General features: G+C 47.1%; 1 protein-coding gene and 1 long non-coding RNA gene across 2 annotated transcripts; both read left to right on the top strand.

Moving 5' to 3' along the window:
* Positions 1 to 10,964: 10,964 nt before the first annotated feature.
* On the top strand, positions 10,965 to 17,110 carry LOC124002650 (GRB2-related adapter protein-like). The gene is made up of 7 exons (XM_046310237.1): positions 10,965 to 11,190; positions 13,001 to 13,088; positions 13,651 to 13,742; positions 14,906 to 15,025; positions 15,296 to 15,458; positions 15,752 to 16,060; positions 16,347 to 17,110. Exons 2-7 carry the CDS (start codon positions 13,011 to 13,013, stop codon positions 16,545 to 16,547), a joined length of 963 nt encoding a protein of 320 aa, XP_046166193.1. The 5' UTR covers positions 10,965 to 11,190; positions 13,001 to 13,010; the 3' UTR covers positions 16,548 to 17,110.
* On the top strand, positions 13,751 to 14,546 carry LOC124002652. Its single transcript, XR_006833093.1, has 2 exons — positions 13,751 to 13,989; positions 14,025 to 14,546. It is a non-coding gene; the product is annotated as an uncharacterized LOC124002652 (long non-coding RNA).
* Positions 17,111 to 17,222: the final 112 nt, after the last annotated feature.

The raw sequence follows: 17,222 nt of genomic DNA, 5'->3' as shown, positions 1-17,222 counted from the left end.
AGGTAAAGAGATGAGGGAAGAGAGGGATGGAGGTAAAGAGATGGAGGGAAGAGAGGGATGGAGGTAGAGAGATGGAGGTAAAGAGATGGAGGGAAGAGAGGGATGGAGGTAGAGAGATGGAGGGAAGAGAGGGATGGAGGTAGAGAGATGGAGAGAAGAGAGGGATGGAGGTAGAGAGATGGAGGGAAGAGAGGGATGGAGGTAGAGAGATGGGAGGTAGAGAGATGGAGTTGGAGAGATGGAAGGAATAGAGGAATGGAGGTAAAGAGATGGAGGTAGAGAGATGGAGGGAAGAGAGGGATGGAGGTAGAGAGATGGAGTTGGAGTGAGGGATGGGGTTAGAGAGATGGAGGGAAGAGAGGGATGGAGGTAGAGAGATGGAGGGAAGAGAGGGATGGAGGTAGAGAGATGGAGAGAAGAGAGGGATGGAGGTAGAGAGATGGAGGGAAGAGAGGAATGGAGGTAGAGAGATGGAGGGAAGAGAGGGATGGAGGTAGAGAGATGGAGAGAAGAGAGGGATGGAGGTAGAGAGATGGAGGGAATAGAATAGTGTTAAATGTAGTGCACTATATAGGGCAGAGTGTTAAATGTAGTGCACCATATAGGGAATAAGGTGAAATGTAGTGCACTATATAGGGAATAAGGTCAAATGTAGTGCACTATATAGGGAATAAGGTGAAATGTAGTGCATTATATAGGGCAGAGTGTTAAATGTAGTGCACTATATAGGGAATAAGGTGAAATGTAGTGCACCATATAGGGAATAGGGTGAAATGTAATGCACTATATAGGGAATAGAGTGAAATGTAGTGCACTATATAGGGAATAGGGTGAAATGTAATGCACTATATAGGGAATAGAGTGAAATGTAGTGCACTATATAGGGAATAAGGTGAAATGCCGTGCACTTTATAGGGAATAAGGTGAAATGCAGTGCACTATATAGGGAATAGAGTGAAATGTAGTGCACTATATAGGGAATAGAGTGAAATGTAGTGCACTATATAGGGAATAGGGTGAAATGTAATGCACTATATAGGGAATAGAGTGAAATGTAGTGCACTATATAGGGAATAGGGTGAAATGTAATGCACTATATAGGGAATAGAGTGAAATGTAGTGCACTATATAGGGAATAGGGTGAAATGTAATGCACTATATAGGGAATAGAGTGAAATGTAGTGCACTATATAGGGAATAGGGTGAAATGTAATGCACTATATAGGGAATAGAGTGAAATGTAGTGCACTATATAGGGAATAAGGTGAAATGCAGTGCACTTTATAGGGAATAAGGTGAAATGCAGTGCACTATATAGGGAATAGAGTGAAATGTAGTGCACTATATAGGGCAGAGTGTTAAATGTAGTGCACTATATACGGAATAAGGTGAAATGTAGTGCACCATATAGGGAATAGAGTGTTAAATGTAGTGCACTATATACGGAATAAGGTGAAATGTAGTGCACTATATAGGGAATAGGGTGAAATGTAATGCACTATATAGGGAATAGAGTGAAATGTAGTGCACTATATAGGGAATAGGGTGAAATGTAATGCACTATATAGGGAATAGAGTGAAATGTAGTGCACTATATAGGGAATAGGGTGAAATGTAATGCACTATATAGGGAATAGAGTGAAATGTAGTGCACTATAGGGAATAGGGTGAAATGGAATAGGGTGAAATGTAATGCACTATATAGGGAATAAGGTGAAATGTAATGCACTATATAGGGAATAGGGTGAAATGTAATGCACTATATAGGGAAAAGAGTGAAATGTAGTGCACTATATAGGGAATAAGGTGAAATGTAATGCACTATATAGGGAATAGGGTGAAATGTAATGCACTATATAGGGAATAGGGTGAAATGTAATGCACTATATAGGGAATAGGGTGAAATGGAATAGGGAATAGAGTGAAATGTAGTGCACTATATAGGGAATAAGGTGAAATGTAGTGCACTATATAAATGTAAATGTAGTGCACTATATAGGTGGGAATAAGGTGAAATGTAGTGCACCATATAGGGAATAAGGTGAAATGCAGTGCACTATATAGGGAATAGAGTGAAATGTAGTGCACTATATAGGGAATAGGGTGGAATGTAGTGCACTTTATAGGGAATAAGGTGAAATGTAGTGCACTATATAGGGAATAAGGTGAAATGTAGTGCACTATATAGGGAATAGGGTGAAATGAAGTGCACTTTATAGGGAATAAGGTGAAATGTAGTGCACTTTATAGGGAATAAGGTGAAATGTAGTGCACTATATAGGGAATAAGGTGAAATGTAGTGCACTATATAGGGAATAAGGTGAAATGTAGTGCACTTTATAGGGAATAAGGTGAAATGTAGTGCACTATATAGGGAATAAGGTGAAATGTAGTGCACTTTATAGGGAATAAGGTGAAATGTAGTGCACTTTATAGGGAATAAGGTGAAATGTAGTGCACTTTATACGGAATAAGGTGAAATGTAATGCACTATATAGGGAATAAGGTGAAATGTAGTGCACGTTATAGGGAATAAGGTGAAATGTAGTGCACTTTATAGGGAATAAGGTGAAATGTAGTGCACTTTATAGGGAATAAGGTGAAATGTAGTGCACTTTATAGGGAATAAGGTGGAATGTAGTGCACTATATAGGGAATAAGGTGAAATGTAGTGCATTATATAGGGAATAGGGTGACATTTGGGACGTAACATCGTCTCAATACTGATCAGACCCCACTGAGAGGAACTCTTTTCATTTTCCAATGATATATGTTAGTACAGATCTAGGATAAAGTAGCCCCTCTGCCCGTCTAGTTTCACTCATTGTGATCTAACATGGAAAACTGATCCTAGACCAGCTGTTGTACTCTGAGACGCTTTATGAATACGGCCCAGTCCATTACTGGGGATATTATTTAGTAAAAGTATGAGTGCTGATCTATGATCAGGTCCCCCTGCCTATATAATCGTATTCATTGTGACTGAAAAGGCTAAATTGATCAAAGATCAGTTGTTGTACTGTTGAGACGCTTTGTGAATATGGCCGTGTTCAGAACAGATGGTTTTATCATTTTGCTACAGACTCTGCTGGCCCCTAGTGGCCATAATAAATAGTGAGCGAGAAATAGTGAAGAAAGGAGGAAAGAAGAGAGAGAGGAAACATTCACACACACACACACACACACACACACACACACACACACACACACACACACACACACACACACACACACACACACACACACACACACACACACACACACACACACACACACACACACACACACACACACACGCACACGCACACGCACACGCACACGCACACGCACGCACACGCACACGCACACACACACAGCTTTCAGAGCAAAAGATAGCAGGTAACCTAGTGGTTATAGCGTTGGGCCAGTAACCGAAAGGTTGCTAGATTGAATCCCCGAGCTGACAAGGTAAAAATCTGTTGTTCTGCCCCTGAACAAGGCAGTTAACACACTGTTCCTTGGCCGTCATTGTAAATAAGAATTTGTTCTTAACTAATCTGCTGTCACGTTCTGACCTTAGTTCCTTTGTTTTGTCTTTGTTTTAGTATGGTGAGGGCGTGATTTGGGGTGGGCAGTCTATGTTCTTTTTTCTTTAATTTGGGATTTCTGTGTTTGGCCTGGTATGGTTCTCAATCAGAGGCAGCTGTCAATCTTTGTCCCTGATTGAGAACCATACTTAGGTAGCCTGGTTTCACCTTTGAGTTGTGGGTGATTCTTTCCTGTTCTGTGTGTAGTCACCGTTCAGGACAGTTTCGTTTCGTTCTCGTTATTTTGTTTAGTTTTCAGGATAATAAATGATCAATATGGACACTTACCACGCTGCGCATTGGTCCTCCTCTTCTTCCACCAACAACGGCCGTTACATCTGCCTAGTTAAATAAAGGTTCAAATAAAAACAAGTCAATGCAGTATGTGTTATCATAAAGAAAGGACGACCAAGAGACTCGTTGTATCATCAAAATACAACTCCAAGCTAGAAGTATCAGAACACTTAGAAAGGTCGTTCTAACCTTAAATATGACTGGGAGAAGTGTCAAGAATAAGAAAACAATATATTCCATAGTCCACTAGAACACAGCAAAACAGGAACAACAACAGTCTAAACATAGCTTGGAGTTTTTTTTTATGATAACATAGCTACAGTATTTCACCTTTAAATGTGTATAGTATTGCTTACTAGGTGTCTCCAATCAATTGTGTCACCAGTCCCCCTTCCAATTAGGGCTGATTGGAAAAGCTGTTCAAAAGAGGACATTGTATTATTGTATTGTTCTCCCTGACGAAGGCCATGCAGCCGAAACGCGTCAGATTTAAAAAACTTTGTTTCAATTGAACATGCCATACTAAAACAGGCATTTTAATTCATTATACGAAGAGTGCCTTGGTCCTCCTTTCTTTTTGATGACCAATTCACCCCTTTTACCAAAAAGCACCTTCTGTCCACCAAAATGTACTATTGTGTACCTTAGTAGCGCTTCCCTTCCTCATTTTTCTACAGTAGGTGTTATCTTCAGATTCTATGGACTCCTCCAGTAACAGTATAAACCCTGAGGGTTGGGACTCCTCCAGTAACAGTATAAACCCTGTGGGTTGGGACTCCTCCAGTAACAGTATAAACCCTGTGGGTTGGGACTCCTCCAGTAACCCTGTGGGTTGAGACTCCTCCAGTAACCCTGTGGGTTGGGACTCCTCCAGTAACAGTATAAACCCTGTGGGTTGGGACTCCTCCAGTAACCTGGTGGGTTGGGACTCCTCCACTAACAGTATAAACCCTGTGGGTTGGGACTCCTCCAGTAACAGTATAAACCCTGTGGGTTGGGACTCCTCCAGTAACAGTATAAACCCTGTGGGTTGGGACTCCTCCAGTAACCCTGTGGGTTGAGACTCCTCCAGTAACAGTATAAACCCTGTGGGTTGGGACTCCTCCAGTAACCCTGTGGGTTGGGACTCCTCCAGTAACAGTATAAACCCTGTGGGTTGGGACTCCTCCACTAACAGTATAAACCCTGTGGGTTGGGACTCCTCCAGTAACCCTGTGGGTTAGGACTCCTCTAGTAACCCTGTGGGTTGGGACTCCTCCAGTAACCCTGTGGGTTGGGACTCCTCTAGTAACCCTGTGGGTTGGGACTCCTCCAGTAACAGGATAAACCCTGTGGGTTGGGACTCCTCCAGTAACAGGATAAACCCTGTGGGTTGGGACTCCTCTAGTAACCCTGTGGGTTGGGACTCCTCCAGTAACAGTATAAACCCTGTGGGTTGGGACTCCTCCAGTAACAGTATAAACCCTGTGGGTTGGGACTCCTCCAGTAACAGTATAAACCCTGTGGGTTGGGACTCCTCCAGTAACAGTATAAACCCTGTGGGTTGGGACTCCTCCAGTAACCCGGTGGGTTGGGACTCCTCCACTAACAGTATAAACCCTGTGGGTTGGGACTCCTCCAGTAACAGTATAAACCCGGTGGGTTGGGACTCCTCCAGTAACAGTATAAACCCTGTGGGTTGGGACTCCTCCAGTAACAGTATAAACCCTGTGGGTTGGGACTCCTCCACTAACAGTATAAACCCTGTGGGTTGGGACTCCTCCAGTAACCCTGTGGGTTGGGACTCCTCCAGTAACAGTATAAACCCTGTGGGTTGGGACTCCTCCAGTAACCCTGTGGGTTGGGACTCCTCCAGTAACCCTGTGGGTTGGGACTCCTCCAGTAACCCTGTGGGTTCGGACTCCTCCAGTAACAGTATAAACCCTGTGGGTTGGGACTCCTCCAGTAACCCGGTGGGTTGGGACTCCTCCAGTAACCCTGTGGGTTGGGACTCCTCCAGTAACAGTATATCTTGTCTCATCGCTACAACTCCCATACGGGTTCGGGAGAGACAAAGGTTGAAAGTTATGCCTCCTCCGATACAGAACCCAACCAAGCCGCACTTCTTCTTAACACAGCGCGCATCCAACCCGGAAGCCAGCCGCACCAATGTGTCGGAGGAAACACCATGCACCTGGCGACCTAATTAACGTGCACTGCGCCCGGCCCGCCACAGGAGTCGCTGGTGCGCGATGAGACAAGGATATCCCTACCGGCCAAACCCTCCCTAACCCGGACGACGCTAGGCCAATTGTGCGTCACCCCACGGACATCCCGGTCGCGGCCGGTTACGACAGAGCCTGGGTGCAAACCCAGAGTGTTATGCAGGTGAATGAGGACCCAAAAGCGACTTGGCGAAAACAGAGTCTTTAATCCAGTAAAGTAACTTTACAATCAAAAGGCATAATTCTACTCGTAATGACGAGAACAGACTGGAGACTCGATCAAGAACTGCAGGTTGCCTCGGGAAGGCACTTGAACGTAGCAGACTCAGACACCTGCTCTCCACGCAGCATCTGAGGGAAACACGACACGACAGGGCGATACACAGACACAGCACGGTGATCAATAGACAAGGATCCGACAGGACAGGAACGGAAAACAAGGGAAGAAATAGGGACTCTAATCAGGGGAAAAGATAAGGAACAGGTGTGGGAAGACTAAATGATTGATTAGGGGAATAGGAACAGCTGGGAGCAGGAACGGAACGATAGAGAGAAGAGAGAGAGGAAGGGGGGAGAGAGAGGGATAGAAAAAAGGAACGAACCTAATAAGACCAGCAGGGGGAAACGAACAGAAGGGAAAGCATAATGACAAGACAATATATGACAAAACATGACAGTACCCCCCCACTCACCGAGCGCCTCCTGGCGCTCTCGAGGAGGAACACTGGCGGCAACGGAGGAAATCATAGATCACAAACGGTCCAGCACGTCCCGAGAAAGAACCCAACTCCTCTCCTCAGGACCGTAACGGAAAACGATAAAAAGGGAAACTAGGGTACTACTCTAAAAAAAAAAATGAGACACGGGTAGAGAACTGAAAGCCTTAGAGCAAACAGGACCAAACAGGCCAGGAGAGTAACAACTAGGGACAGACTGAGACACAGCAAGGGCAGGAACAAGAACAGGAGAGATGCGATGGCAGGGAACAGACTGAGACCCAGCAAGACCAGGAGCAGAAGCAGAAAAAAAATTACCAGACTTCTTCTGCGCGCAGTCTGAACACGCAGCCACGAAACGGCGCGTGTCACGCTCCTGAGTAGGCCACCAAAACCGCTGGCGAATAGAAGCAAGCGTACCCCGAACGCCGGGATGGCCAGCTAACTTGGCAGAGTGAGCCCACTGAAGAACAGCCAGACGAGTAGAAACAGGAACGAAAAGAAGGTTACTAGGTGACGCAGTGTGCGTGAATGCTTGCTTAACCTGTCTCTCAATTCCCCAGACAGTCAACCCGACAACACGCCCAACAGGAAGGATCCCTCGGGATCGGTAGAAGCCACAGAAGAACTAAAGAGACGGGATAAAGCATGAGGCTTGGTGTTCTTAGTACCCGGGCAATAAGAAATAACGAACTCGAAACGAGCGAAAAACAACGCCCAACGAGCATGACGCGCATTCAGTCGTTTGGCATAACGGATGTACTCAAGGTTCTTTTGGTCAGTCCAAACGACAAAAGGAACGGTCGCCCCCTCCAACCACTGTCGCCATTTGCCTAGGGCTAAACGGATGGCGAGCAGGCGGTTAGCCACATCATAGTTACGTTCCGACGGTGACAGGCGATGAGAAAATACGCACAAGGGTGGACCCCATCGTCAGTATCGGAGCGCTGGGACAGAATGGCTCCCACGCCCACCCCCGACGCGTCAACCTCAACAATAAACTGTTTAGTGACGTCAGGTGCAACAAGGATAGGAGCGGATGCAAAACGCTTCTTAAAGAGATCAGAACAACAATCATACGACCGGTGAGGAGGAAGGGAGTTGGTTCTGGACCGACTGAAGACCGTGCGCAGACCATGATATTCCTCCGGCACTCCTGTCAAATCACCAGGTTCCTCCTGAGAAGAGGGGACAGAACAAACAGGAGAAATAGCAGACATTAAACACTTCACATGACAAGAAACGTTCCAGGAAAGGATAGAATTACTAGACCAATCAAAAGAAGGATTATGACACACTAGCCAGGGATGACCCAAAACAACAGGTGTAAAAGGTGAACAAAAAATCAAAAAAGAAATGGTCTCACTATGGTTACCAGATACAGTGAGGGTTAAAGGTAGTGTTTCATATAATATACTGGGGAGAGGACTACCATCCAAGGCAAACATGACCGTGGGCTCCCTAACTGTCTGAGAGGAATGTCATGTTCCCGCGCCCAGGCTTCGTCCATAAAACAGCCCTCTGCCCCAGAGTCTATTAATGCACTGCAGGAAGCTGCCGATCCGGTCCAGCGTAGATGGACCGGTAAGGTAGTACATGTACTTGACGGAGAGGACCGTCTAGTAGCGCTTATCAGTCGCCCTCCGCTTACTGATGAGCTCTGGCCTTTAACTGGACATGAAATGACAAAATGACCAGCGGAACCGCAATAGAGACAGAGGCGGTTGGTGATTCTCCGTTCCCTCTCCTTAGTCGAGATGCGAATACCCCCAGCTGCATGGGCTCAACACCTGAGTCAGTGGGGAAAGACGGTAGTGTCGGAGAGAGGGAGACACAGTTAACGCGAGCTCTCTTCTATGAGCTCGGTGACGAAGATCTACCCGTCGTTCAATGCGAATAGCGAGTTCAATCAAAGAATCCACGCTGGATGGAACCTCCCGAGAGAGAATCTCATCCTTAACCTTAGCGTGGAGTCCCTCCAGAAAACGAGCGAGCAACGCCTGCTCGTTCCAGTTACTGGAGGCAGCAAGAGTGCGAAACTCTATAGAGTAATCCGTTATGGATCGATTACCTTGACATAGGGAAGACAGGGACCAGGAAGCTTCTTTCCCAAAAACTGAGCGATCAAAAACCCTTATCATCTCCTCTTTAAAGTTCAGATAATTGTTAGTACACTCAGCGCTTGCCTCCCAGATAGCTGTGCCCCACTGCCGAGCCCGACCAGTAAGGAGTGATATGACGTAGGCAATCCGAGCTCTCTCTCTTGAGTATGTGTTGGGTTGGAGAGAGAACACGATATCACACTGGGTGAGAAAGGAGCGGCACTCAGTGGGCTGCCCAGAATAACATGGTGGGTTATTAACCCTAGGTTCCGGAGGCTCGGAAGAACCGGAAGTAGCTGGTGACACGAGACGAAGACTCTGATACTGTCCTGAGAGGTCGGAGACCTGAGCGGCCAGGGTCTCAACGGCATGCCGAGCAGCAGACAATTCCTGCTCGTGTCTGCCGAGCATCGCTCCCTGGAACTCGAGAGTAGAGTAGAGAGAATCCATAGTCGCTGGGTCCATTCTTGGTCGGATCCTTCTGTTATGCAGGTGAATGAGGACCCAAAAGCGACTTGGCGAAAACAGAGTCTTTAATCCAGTAAAGTAACTTTACAATCAAAAGGCATAATTCTACTCGTAATGACGAGAACAGACTGGAGACTCGATCAAGAACTGCAGGTTGCCTCGGGAAGGCACTTGAACGTAGCAGACTCAGACACCTGCTCTCCACGCAGCATCTGAGGGAAACACGACACGACAGGGCGATACACAGACACAGCACGGTGATCAATAGACAAGGATCCGACAGGACAGGAACGGAAAACAAGGGAAGAAATAGGGACTCTAATCAGGGGAAAAGATAAGGAACAGGTGTGGGAAGACTAAATGATTGATTAGGGGAATAGGAACAGCTGGGAGCAGGAACGGAACGATAGAGAGAAGAGAGAGAGGAAGGGGGAGAGAGAGGGATAGAAAAAAGGAACGAACCTAATAAGACCAGCAGGGGGAAACGAACAGAAGGGAAAGCATAATGACAAGACAATATATGACAAAACATGACACAGAGTCTCTGATGGCATAGCTGGCACTGCAGTACAGCGCCCTTAACCACTGCGCCACCCGGGAGGCCCATCAAGCCTTTTTTTAAATCAAGTGTGTTAAAGCTTGGGCAAAAACTAAAATAGGCACCCCCGACCAGTATTACAGGACTAGTTCACTATTTTACTTGATTTTTTACCCTGAAAGAGGTCTTTGGGCCAGGAGAAACTGTCATCCGTGGTTCAGTTTCCTTTAATCAGCCATTACGACCAGAGCTAACTTCATCCACCGATAGATTCACATGGAATTGATGGGGGAAAGTGAGCATGTTTAGAACAGTAATGTCCACATCATGTCACTTAAACGTGATTTGGCCATAAAAACAACAACATGCCCCCATCACTTCAATAGATTTTTAGCTAATGGTGGCTTAAGTCAGCTGAAGTTTGTAATGGCTGTATAAATACGTTTCTCCTGGCCCAAAGACCTCTTTCAGGGTGAGGAACCAGCTAACATCAAGTTGTAAAACAGTGAACTACTCCTTTATGAAACGCTGTCTCAGGCAATAGTGGCCTTGTTGGTAAGAACCCAAACCCAGTGGTTGTATAGATCTAGACTGAGTGTGTGTGTGTGTGTGTGTGTGTGTGTGTGTGTGTGTGTGTGTGTGTGTGTGTGTGTGTGTGTGTGTGTGTGTGTGTGTGTGTGTGTGTGTGTGTGTGTGTGTGTGTGTGTGTGTGTGTGTGTGTGTGTGTGTGTGTGTACGTAGACTGAGTCTCTGCTACAGCTTCTGATCCTGTCTGAAACACAGACTTAAAAACATATGAGGAAGGGAAAGTGTGTGTTGGTTCACACACTTTCAAGGGAGAATATTGTGTTTGCTTGTGCAACATAAAGTGTGTTTTCTCCAGCACAGGATCATAACGCTGGCAAGTGAAATGTAAAAGGTTATTTGGGTGTTTCCAGAAAGCCAGCGACAGCAGTGCTTCCAAAGGAGGAAGTTGTTTGTCAATGATGAATGTTCTCTTCTGAAACAGACTTTATTTAGCATATGGTCTCACTGAGACTGCATTGTGGTTTCACCCCTTCTCTCTCTCTCTGTGTGTGTTAGTGAGTGTTAATGTGTGTGTTTGTGTGTGTGTGTGTGTGTCGTGTGTGTGTGTTGTGTGTGTGTGTGTATACGGTGAGACATCTTCTAAACAGCTTGAGAACAAGGTTCCGTTTGCGCAACTGCAGGACTGCATCATATCCTGTCTGTCAGAACTGTGACAAGGACAGTTAAAGTTTGGAGCTGCCATCTCTACTAACCGTGCTGTCTGGGGGGATCAAGGTATGTATCAGTTTCCTTTACAGTGTTTGTTGTTGTTCTTGTCGTTGTTGTCTATAGGATCGTATAGTTATTAATGATGTGTCAAAGTTGATTTGTTTTGGGTTTCTATTACAGAACAATGCCTTTGTTTAACCTCTCTATCCTGTCCTCTCCCCCTTCCTTCCTTCCTTCCTTCCTTTTATCTCTCTCTCCCTGTCCCTCCCTTTTCTCTCTCTCTCTCTCCCTGTCCCTCCCTCTTCTCTCTCTCTCTCTCCCTGTCCCTCCCTCTTCTCTCTCTCTCTCCCTGTCCCTCCCTCTTCTCTCTCTCTCCCTGTCCCTCCCTCTTTTCTCTCTCTCTCTCCCTGTCCCTCCCTCTTCTCTCTCTCTCTCTGTCCCTCCCTTTTCTCTCTCTCTCTCTCTCTCCCTGTCCCTCCCTCTTCTCTCTCTCTCTCTCTCTCCCTGTCCCTCCCTCTTCTCTCTCTCTCTCTCCCTGTCCCTCCCTCTTCTCTCTCTCTCTCTCTCCCTGTCCCTCCCTCTTCTCTCTCTCTCTCTCTCTCTCTCCCTGTCCCTCCCTCTTCTCTCTCTCTCTCTCTCCCTGTCTCTCCCTCTTCTCTCTCTCTCTCTCTCTCTCTCTCTCCCTGTCCCTCCCTCTTCTCTCTCTCTCTCCCTGTCCCTCCCTCTTCTCTCTCTCTCTCTCTCTCTCTCTCTCTCTCTCTCTCTCTCTCTCTCTCCCTGTCCCTCTCTCTCTCTCTCTCTCTCCCTCCCTCTTCTCTCTCTCCCTGTCTCCCTGTCCCTCCCTCTCTCTCTCTCTCTCTCTCTCTCTCTCTCTCTCTCTCTCTCTCTCTCTCTCCCTGTCCCTCCCTCTTCTCTCTCTCTCTCTCTCTCTCTCTCCCTGTCCCTCCCTTTTCTCTCTCTCTCTCTCCCTGTCCCTCCCCTTTCTCTCTCTGTCTCTCTCCCTGTCCCTCCCTCTTCTCTCTCTCTCTCCCTCCCTCTTCTCTCTCTCTCCCTGTCCCTCCCTCTTCTCTCTCTCTCTCTCCATCTCTCTCCCTGTCCCTCCCTCTTCTCTCTCTCTCTCTCTCTCTCCCTGTCCCTCCCTCTTCTCTCGCTCTCTCTCTCTCCCTGTCCCTCCCTCTTCTCTCTCTCTCTCCCTCTCTCCCTGTCCCTCCCTCTTCTCTCTCTCTCCCTCTCCCTCTCTCTCTCTCTCTCTCTCTCTCTCTCTCTCTCTCTCTCACTCTCCTGGTCCCTCCCTACTTCCCTCTTCTCTCTCTCTCTCTCTCCTCTCTCTCTCTCTCTCTCTCTCTCTCTCTCTCTCTCTCTCTCTCCCGGTCCCTCCCTACCTCCCTATTCTCTCTCTCTCCTGGTCCCTCCCTACCTCCCTATTCTCTCTCTCTCTCTCCCGGTCCCTCCCTACCTCCCTATTCTCTCTCTCTCTCTCTCTCCTGGTCCCTCCCTACCTCCCTCTTCTCTCTCTCTCTCTCCCGGTCCCTCCCTACCTCCCTATTCTCTCTCTCTCTCTCTCTCCCGGTCCCTCCCTACCTCCCTCTTCTCTCTCTCGCTCCCGGTCCCTCCCTACCTCCCTATTCTATCTCTCTCTCTCTTCTGGTCCCTCCCTCCCTACCTCCCTGTCTCTCTCTCTGTCTCTCTCCCGGTCCCTCCCTACCTCCCTCTTCTCTCTCTCTCTCTCTCCCGGTCCCTCCCTACCTCCCTCTCTCTCTCTCTCTCTCTCTCTCTCTCTCTCTCTCTCTCTCTCTCTCTCTCTCTCTCTCTCTCTCTCTCTCTCTCTCTCTTTCTCTCACCTCCCTCCATCTCTCTCCCTCTGAATTCCCCCCAGACTCCCTGCTATGGAGGCAGTAGGTAAGTATGACTTTACTGCCACTGCTGAGGACGAGCTGAGCTTCAGGAAGGGAGACAACATGAAGGTAAAGAGGACAATCCCCTTCCACACTACTAGTGTACCCTAGCAAGGGCACATAGTAAACATAAGTAGACAACCCTTATGTCGGAAGAAATACTCCATGCAACACTGTCTTGCAAACCCATTGTTAGTTGATAGATTCTGACATGTTGGTCACAGGCCTTTATTATAGCATTCAGTAAGTTATGTTGTGAGACGGTCAAATGGCAAACATGTATAAGTCATACGGTATCCACAGCATTTCCTGTTTGCACTCTGGGACTTATGTCAATAGTAGGCTACAGTACTTCTCCATTCTAACCACTTTAAGTGTGTGTGTGTTTGTGTGTGTGTTCGCGCATGTGTGTGTGCGTGTGTGCGTGTGCGTGCGTGTGTGCGTGCGCGCGTGCGTGTGTGCGTGTGTGTGTGTGTGTGTGTGTGTGTGTGTGTGTGTGTGTGTGTGTGTGTGTGTGTGTGTGTGTGTGTGTGTGTGTGTGTGTGTGTGTGTGTGTGTGTGTGTGTGTGTGTGTGTGTGTGTGTGTGTGTGTGTGTGTGTGTGTGTGTGTGTGTGTGTGTGTTCTCTGTAGATCTTGGGCACCAATGATGACTGGTTGATGGCTGAGCGACATGGAAAGAAGGGATACATACCACGTAACTACATCAACATTCACCTTCCCAGGTCATACTTATTACCCAAGACAATCACCTACCCAGGTCATACTTATTACCCAAGACAATCACCTACCCAGGTCATACTTATTACCCAAGACAATCACCTACCCAGGTCATACTTATTAAGTCGCTCTGGATAAGAGCGTCTGCTAAATGACTTAAATGTAAATGTAAATGTATTACCCAAGACCCAGGTCATACTTATTACCCAAGACAATCACCTACCCAGGTCATACTGATTACCCAAGACCCAGGTCATACTTATTACCCAAGACAATCACCTACCCAGGTCATACTTATTACCCAAGACCCAGGTCATACTTATTACCCAAGACAATCACCTACCAGGTCATACTTATTACCCAAGACAATCACCTACCCAGGTCATACTTATTACCCAAGACAATCACCTACCCAGGTCATACTTATTACCCAAGACCTAGGTCATACTTATTACCCAAGACAATCACCTACCCAGGTCATACTTATTACCCAAGACCCAGGTCATACTTATTACCCAAGACAATCACCTACCCAGGTCATACTTATTACCCAAGAAAATCACCTACCCAGGTCATACTTATTACCCAAGACAATCACCTACCTAGGTCATACTTATTACCCAAGACCCAGGTCATACTTATTACCCAAGACAATCACCTACCCAGGTCATACTTATTACCCAAGACAATCACCTACCCAGGTCATACTTATTACCCAAGACCTAGGTCATACTTATTATCCAAGACAATCACCTACCCAGGTCATACTTATTACCCAAGACAATCACCTACCCAGGTCATACTTATTACCCAAGACCCAGGTCATACTTATTACCCAATACAATCACCTACCCAGGTCATACTTATTACCCAAGACAATCACCTACCCAGGTCATACTTATTACCCAAGAAAATCAAGCAGTACTGTGTGTCAGTGTGTTTTGGCTATGTGATGTCTGTGTGTAAGCAGGTGTGAACACAATCCGATGTTATGAAAAATACTAAATACTATTTTGTTTACTGCTCTCCCTCTCCCCCCTCCCCTTCTCACCCTCTCTCTTCCTCCCTCTCCCCCCACCCCTTCTCCCCCTCTCTCTTCCTCCCTCCCCTCTCCCCCCTCCCCTTATACCCCTCTCTCTTCCTCCCTCCCCCTCTCCCCCATCTCTAGCTGGTACCAGGAGAGTGCTAGTCGAGGTGAGGCCCAGGAGTCTCTCATGACTCAGCCTATAGGATCCTTTCTGATCAGAGGCAGCCAGAGCTCCCCAGGAGATTTCTCCATATCCGTTAGGTCAGTGTGTGTGTTTCTTTACATTAAAAAGCTAGATTAATATGCACGACATCATTGACATATTTGCCTCCTATTTGCATCATATCACTATACCTACCTACCTACCTACCTACCTACCTACCTACCTACCTACCTACCTACCTACCTACCTACCTACCTACCTACCTACCTACCTACCTATCTACCTACCTACCTACCTACCTACCTACCTACCTACCTACCTACCTACCTACCTACCTACCTACCTACCTACCTACCTACCTCTCCCAGACATGAGGCAGACGTGCAGCACTTCAAGGTGATGGCAGACACCAGAGGGCAGTATTACCTCTGGTCTGAGAAGTTCAGCTCCTTCAACGAGCTGGTGAACTATTACATGAACAACTCTGTCTCTAAACACAGCCGCATATATCTGCTGGACACAGAAACACAGGTACCAGTTATAAGTATTTATAAAGGGTTTATAAGGGGTTTATGAAGGGCTTATACGTAGTTAATAAAGTAGCTGGTGGAGTACTATATGAACAACTCTTTCTCTAAACAGCATCTATCTGCTGGACACAGAAACACAGGCAGGAGTAGAACTATGGAGGATCCCTGTTCACTAAATGATGGTGTAGGGTCCTTCAAGCTTGATAAATAGCTAAAACTGTTCATTATCGGTTTATCGAATCTGAAAGAAAAGTTATGACAGTGCTCTCTCTCTAATTTCACTTTTCTTCCTAGGAGAAGGGATTTGGCCAGACCAGGACATCAGCCCCATCCTCTCAGCCCCATCCTCACCAGTCCCTGCCCCGCGCACCCCAGCCTCACCAGTCCCTGCCCCGCGCACCCCAGCCTCACCTGCCCCTGCCCAGCATACCCCAGCCTCACCTGCCCCTGCCCAGCATACCCCAGCCTCACCTGCCCCTGCCCAGCATACCCCAGCCTCACCTGCCCCTGCCCAGCATACCCCAGCCTCACCATCTTCTGCCCTGCGTACCCCAGCCTCAACAACCCCTGCCCCGCACACCAGACCCTATACCCCCACCACAGGTAGTATACTCTCTACAACCAAATCCCTCCTGTGTGTGTGTGTGTGTGTGTGTGTGTGTGTGTGTGTGTGTGTGTGTGTGTGTGTGTGTGTGTGTGTGTGTGTGTGTGTGTGTGTGTGTGTGTGTGTGTGTGTGTGTGTGTGTGTGTGTGTGTGTGTGTGTGTGTGTGTGTGTGTGTGTGTGTGTGCGTGTGCGTGCGTGCGTGTATGTACCTCCATGCATGTGTGTGTATGTATAGAATGAAGCTACGTGTCTAATCAACCCCTGTGTGTGTGCCTGTGTTCCAGCGTGCGGCCGTGACCACGGGGGGCGGTGGTCTGATGCAGGTGAGAGCTCAGTATGACTTCAACGCCGAGGAGAAGGACGAGCTGAGCTTTAAGGCCGGTGACATCATCGAGGTGCTGGAGTGTTCCGACATGTCATGGTGGAAAGGAAGACTGAGGGGACAAGCGGGAGTGTTCCCTTCCAACTACACCAACCCTGTATGAGAGAGAACATGGCATTTAGAGCCAAATAAGTATCTTCATTCATTATAGCAGACGTTCTTATCCAGAGCAACTTAAAGGAGCAATTAGGGTTAAGTGCCTTGCTCAAAGGAATATTGACAGATTTTTCACTCAGGGATTCGAATCAATGACCTTTCGGGTTACTGACCCAACAGTCTTAACCTCTAGGCTTCCTGCCTCCCTAACAATAACATCTATATTTCTGAGAGAGAGAGAGAGAGAGAGAGAGAGAGAGAGAGAGAGAGAGAGAGAGAGAGAGAGAGAGAGAGAGAGAGAGAGAGAGAGAGAGAGAGAGAGAGAGAGAGAGAGAGAGAGAGAGAGAGAGAGAGAGAGAGAGAGAGAGAGAGAGAGAGAGAGAGAGAGAGAGAGAGAGAGAGAACATAATGATTAGCTTTAGCATTAAATATATGTATTGTAACTTTCTTTCTGGTTTATTATCAATGTACTTTACCATACCGTAGGCTTATGTCAGGATAACACAACTATTTACAACTACAGAACACAATTATTACTGTATGATTATCAAATAAATGCATTTTCTGTAAGCCCCTGTATAAATGTTAATCAATGTTGCATCATAGCTACCATTCATTTAGAGTTTGACTTGTGTGAGAGCAATAGCCTTGGATCAACTAACTGTGGAATCACACCAATTCC

This window comes from Oncorhynchus gorbuscha, linkage group LG18 (genome assembly GCF_021184085.1).
Source record: "Oncorhynchus gorbuscha isolate QuinsamMale2020 ecotype Even-year linkage group LG18, OgorEven_v1.0, whole genome shotgun sequence".
Classification (NCBI taxonomy): domain Eukaryota; kingdom Metazoa; phylum Chordata; class Actinopteri; order Salmoniformes; family Salmonidae; genus Oncorhynchus; species Oncorhynchus gorbuscha.
The sequence above is the reverse complement of the archived record's forward strand: the minus strand, read 5'-3'. Positions and strand labels throughout refer to the sequence as shown.

Coding starts and splice junctions, on each gene's coding strand:
- LOC124002650 (XM_046310237.1), top strand. CDS start 13,011: ATGGAGGCAGTAGGTAAGTATGACTTTACTGCCACTGCTGAGGACGAG. Junction 15,459..15,751: donor TGCTGGACACAGAAACACAG/GTACCAGTTATA, acceptor TTTTCTTCCTAG/GAGAAGGGATTTGGCCAGAC. Junction 16,061..16,346: donor ACCCTATACCCCCACCACAG/GTAGTATACTCT, acceptor CCTGTGTTCCAG/CGTGCGGCCGTGACCACGGG.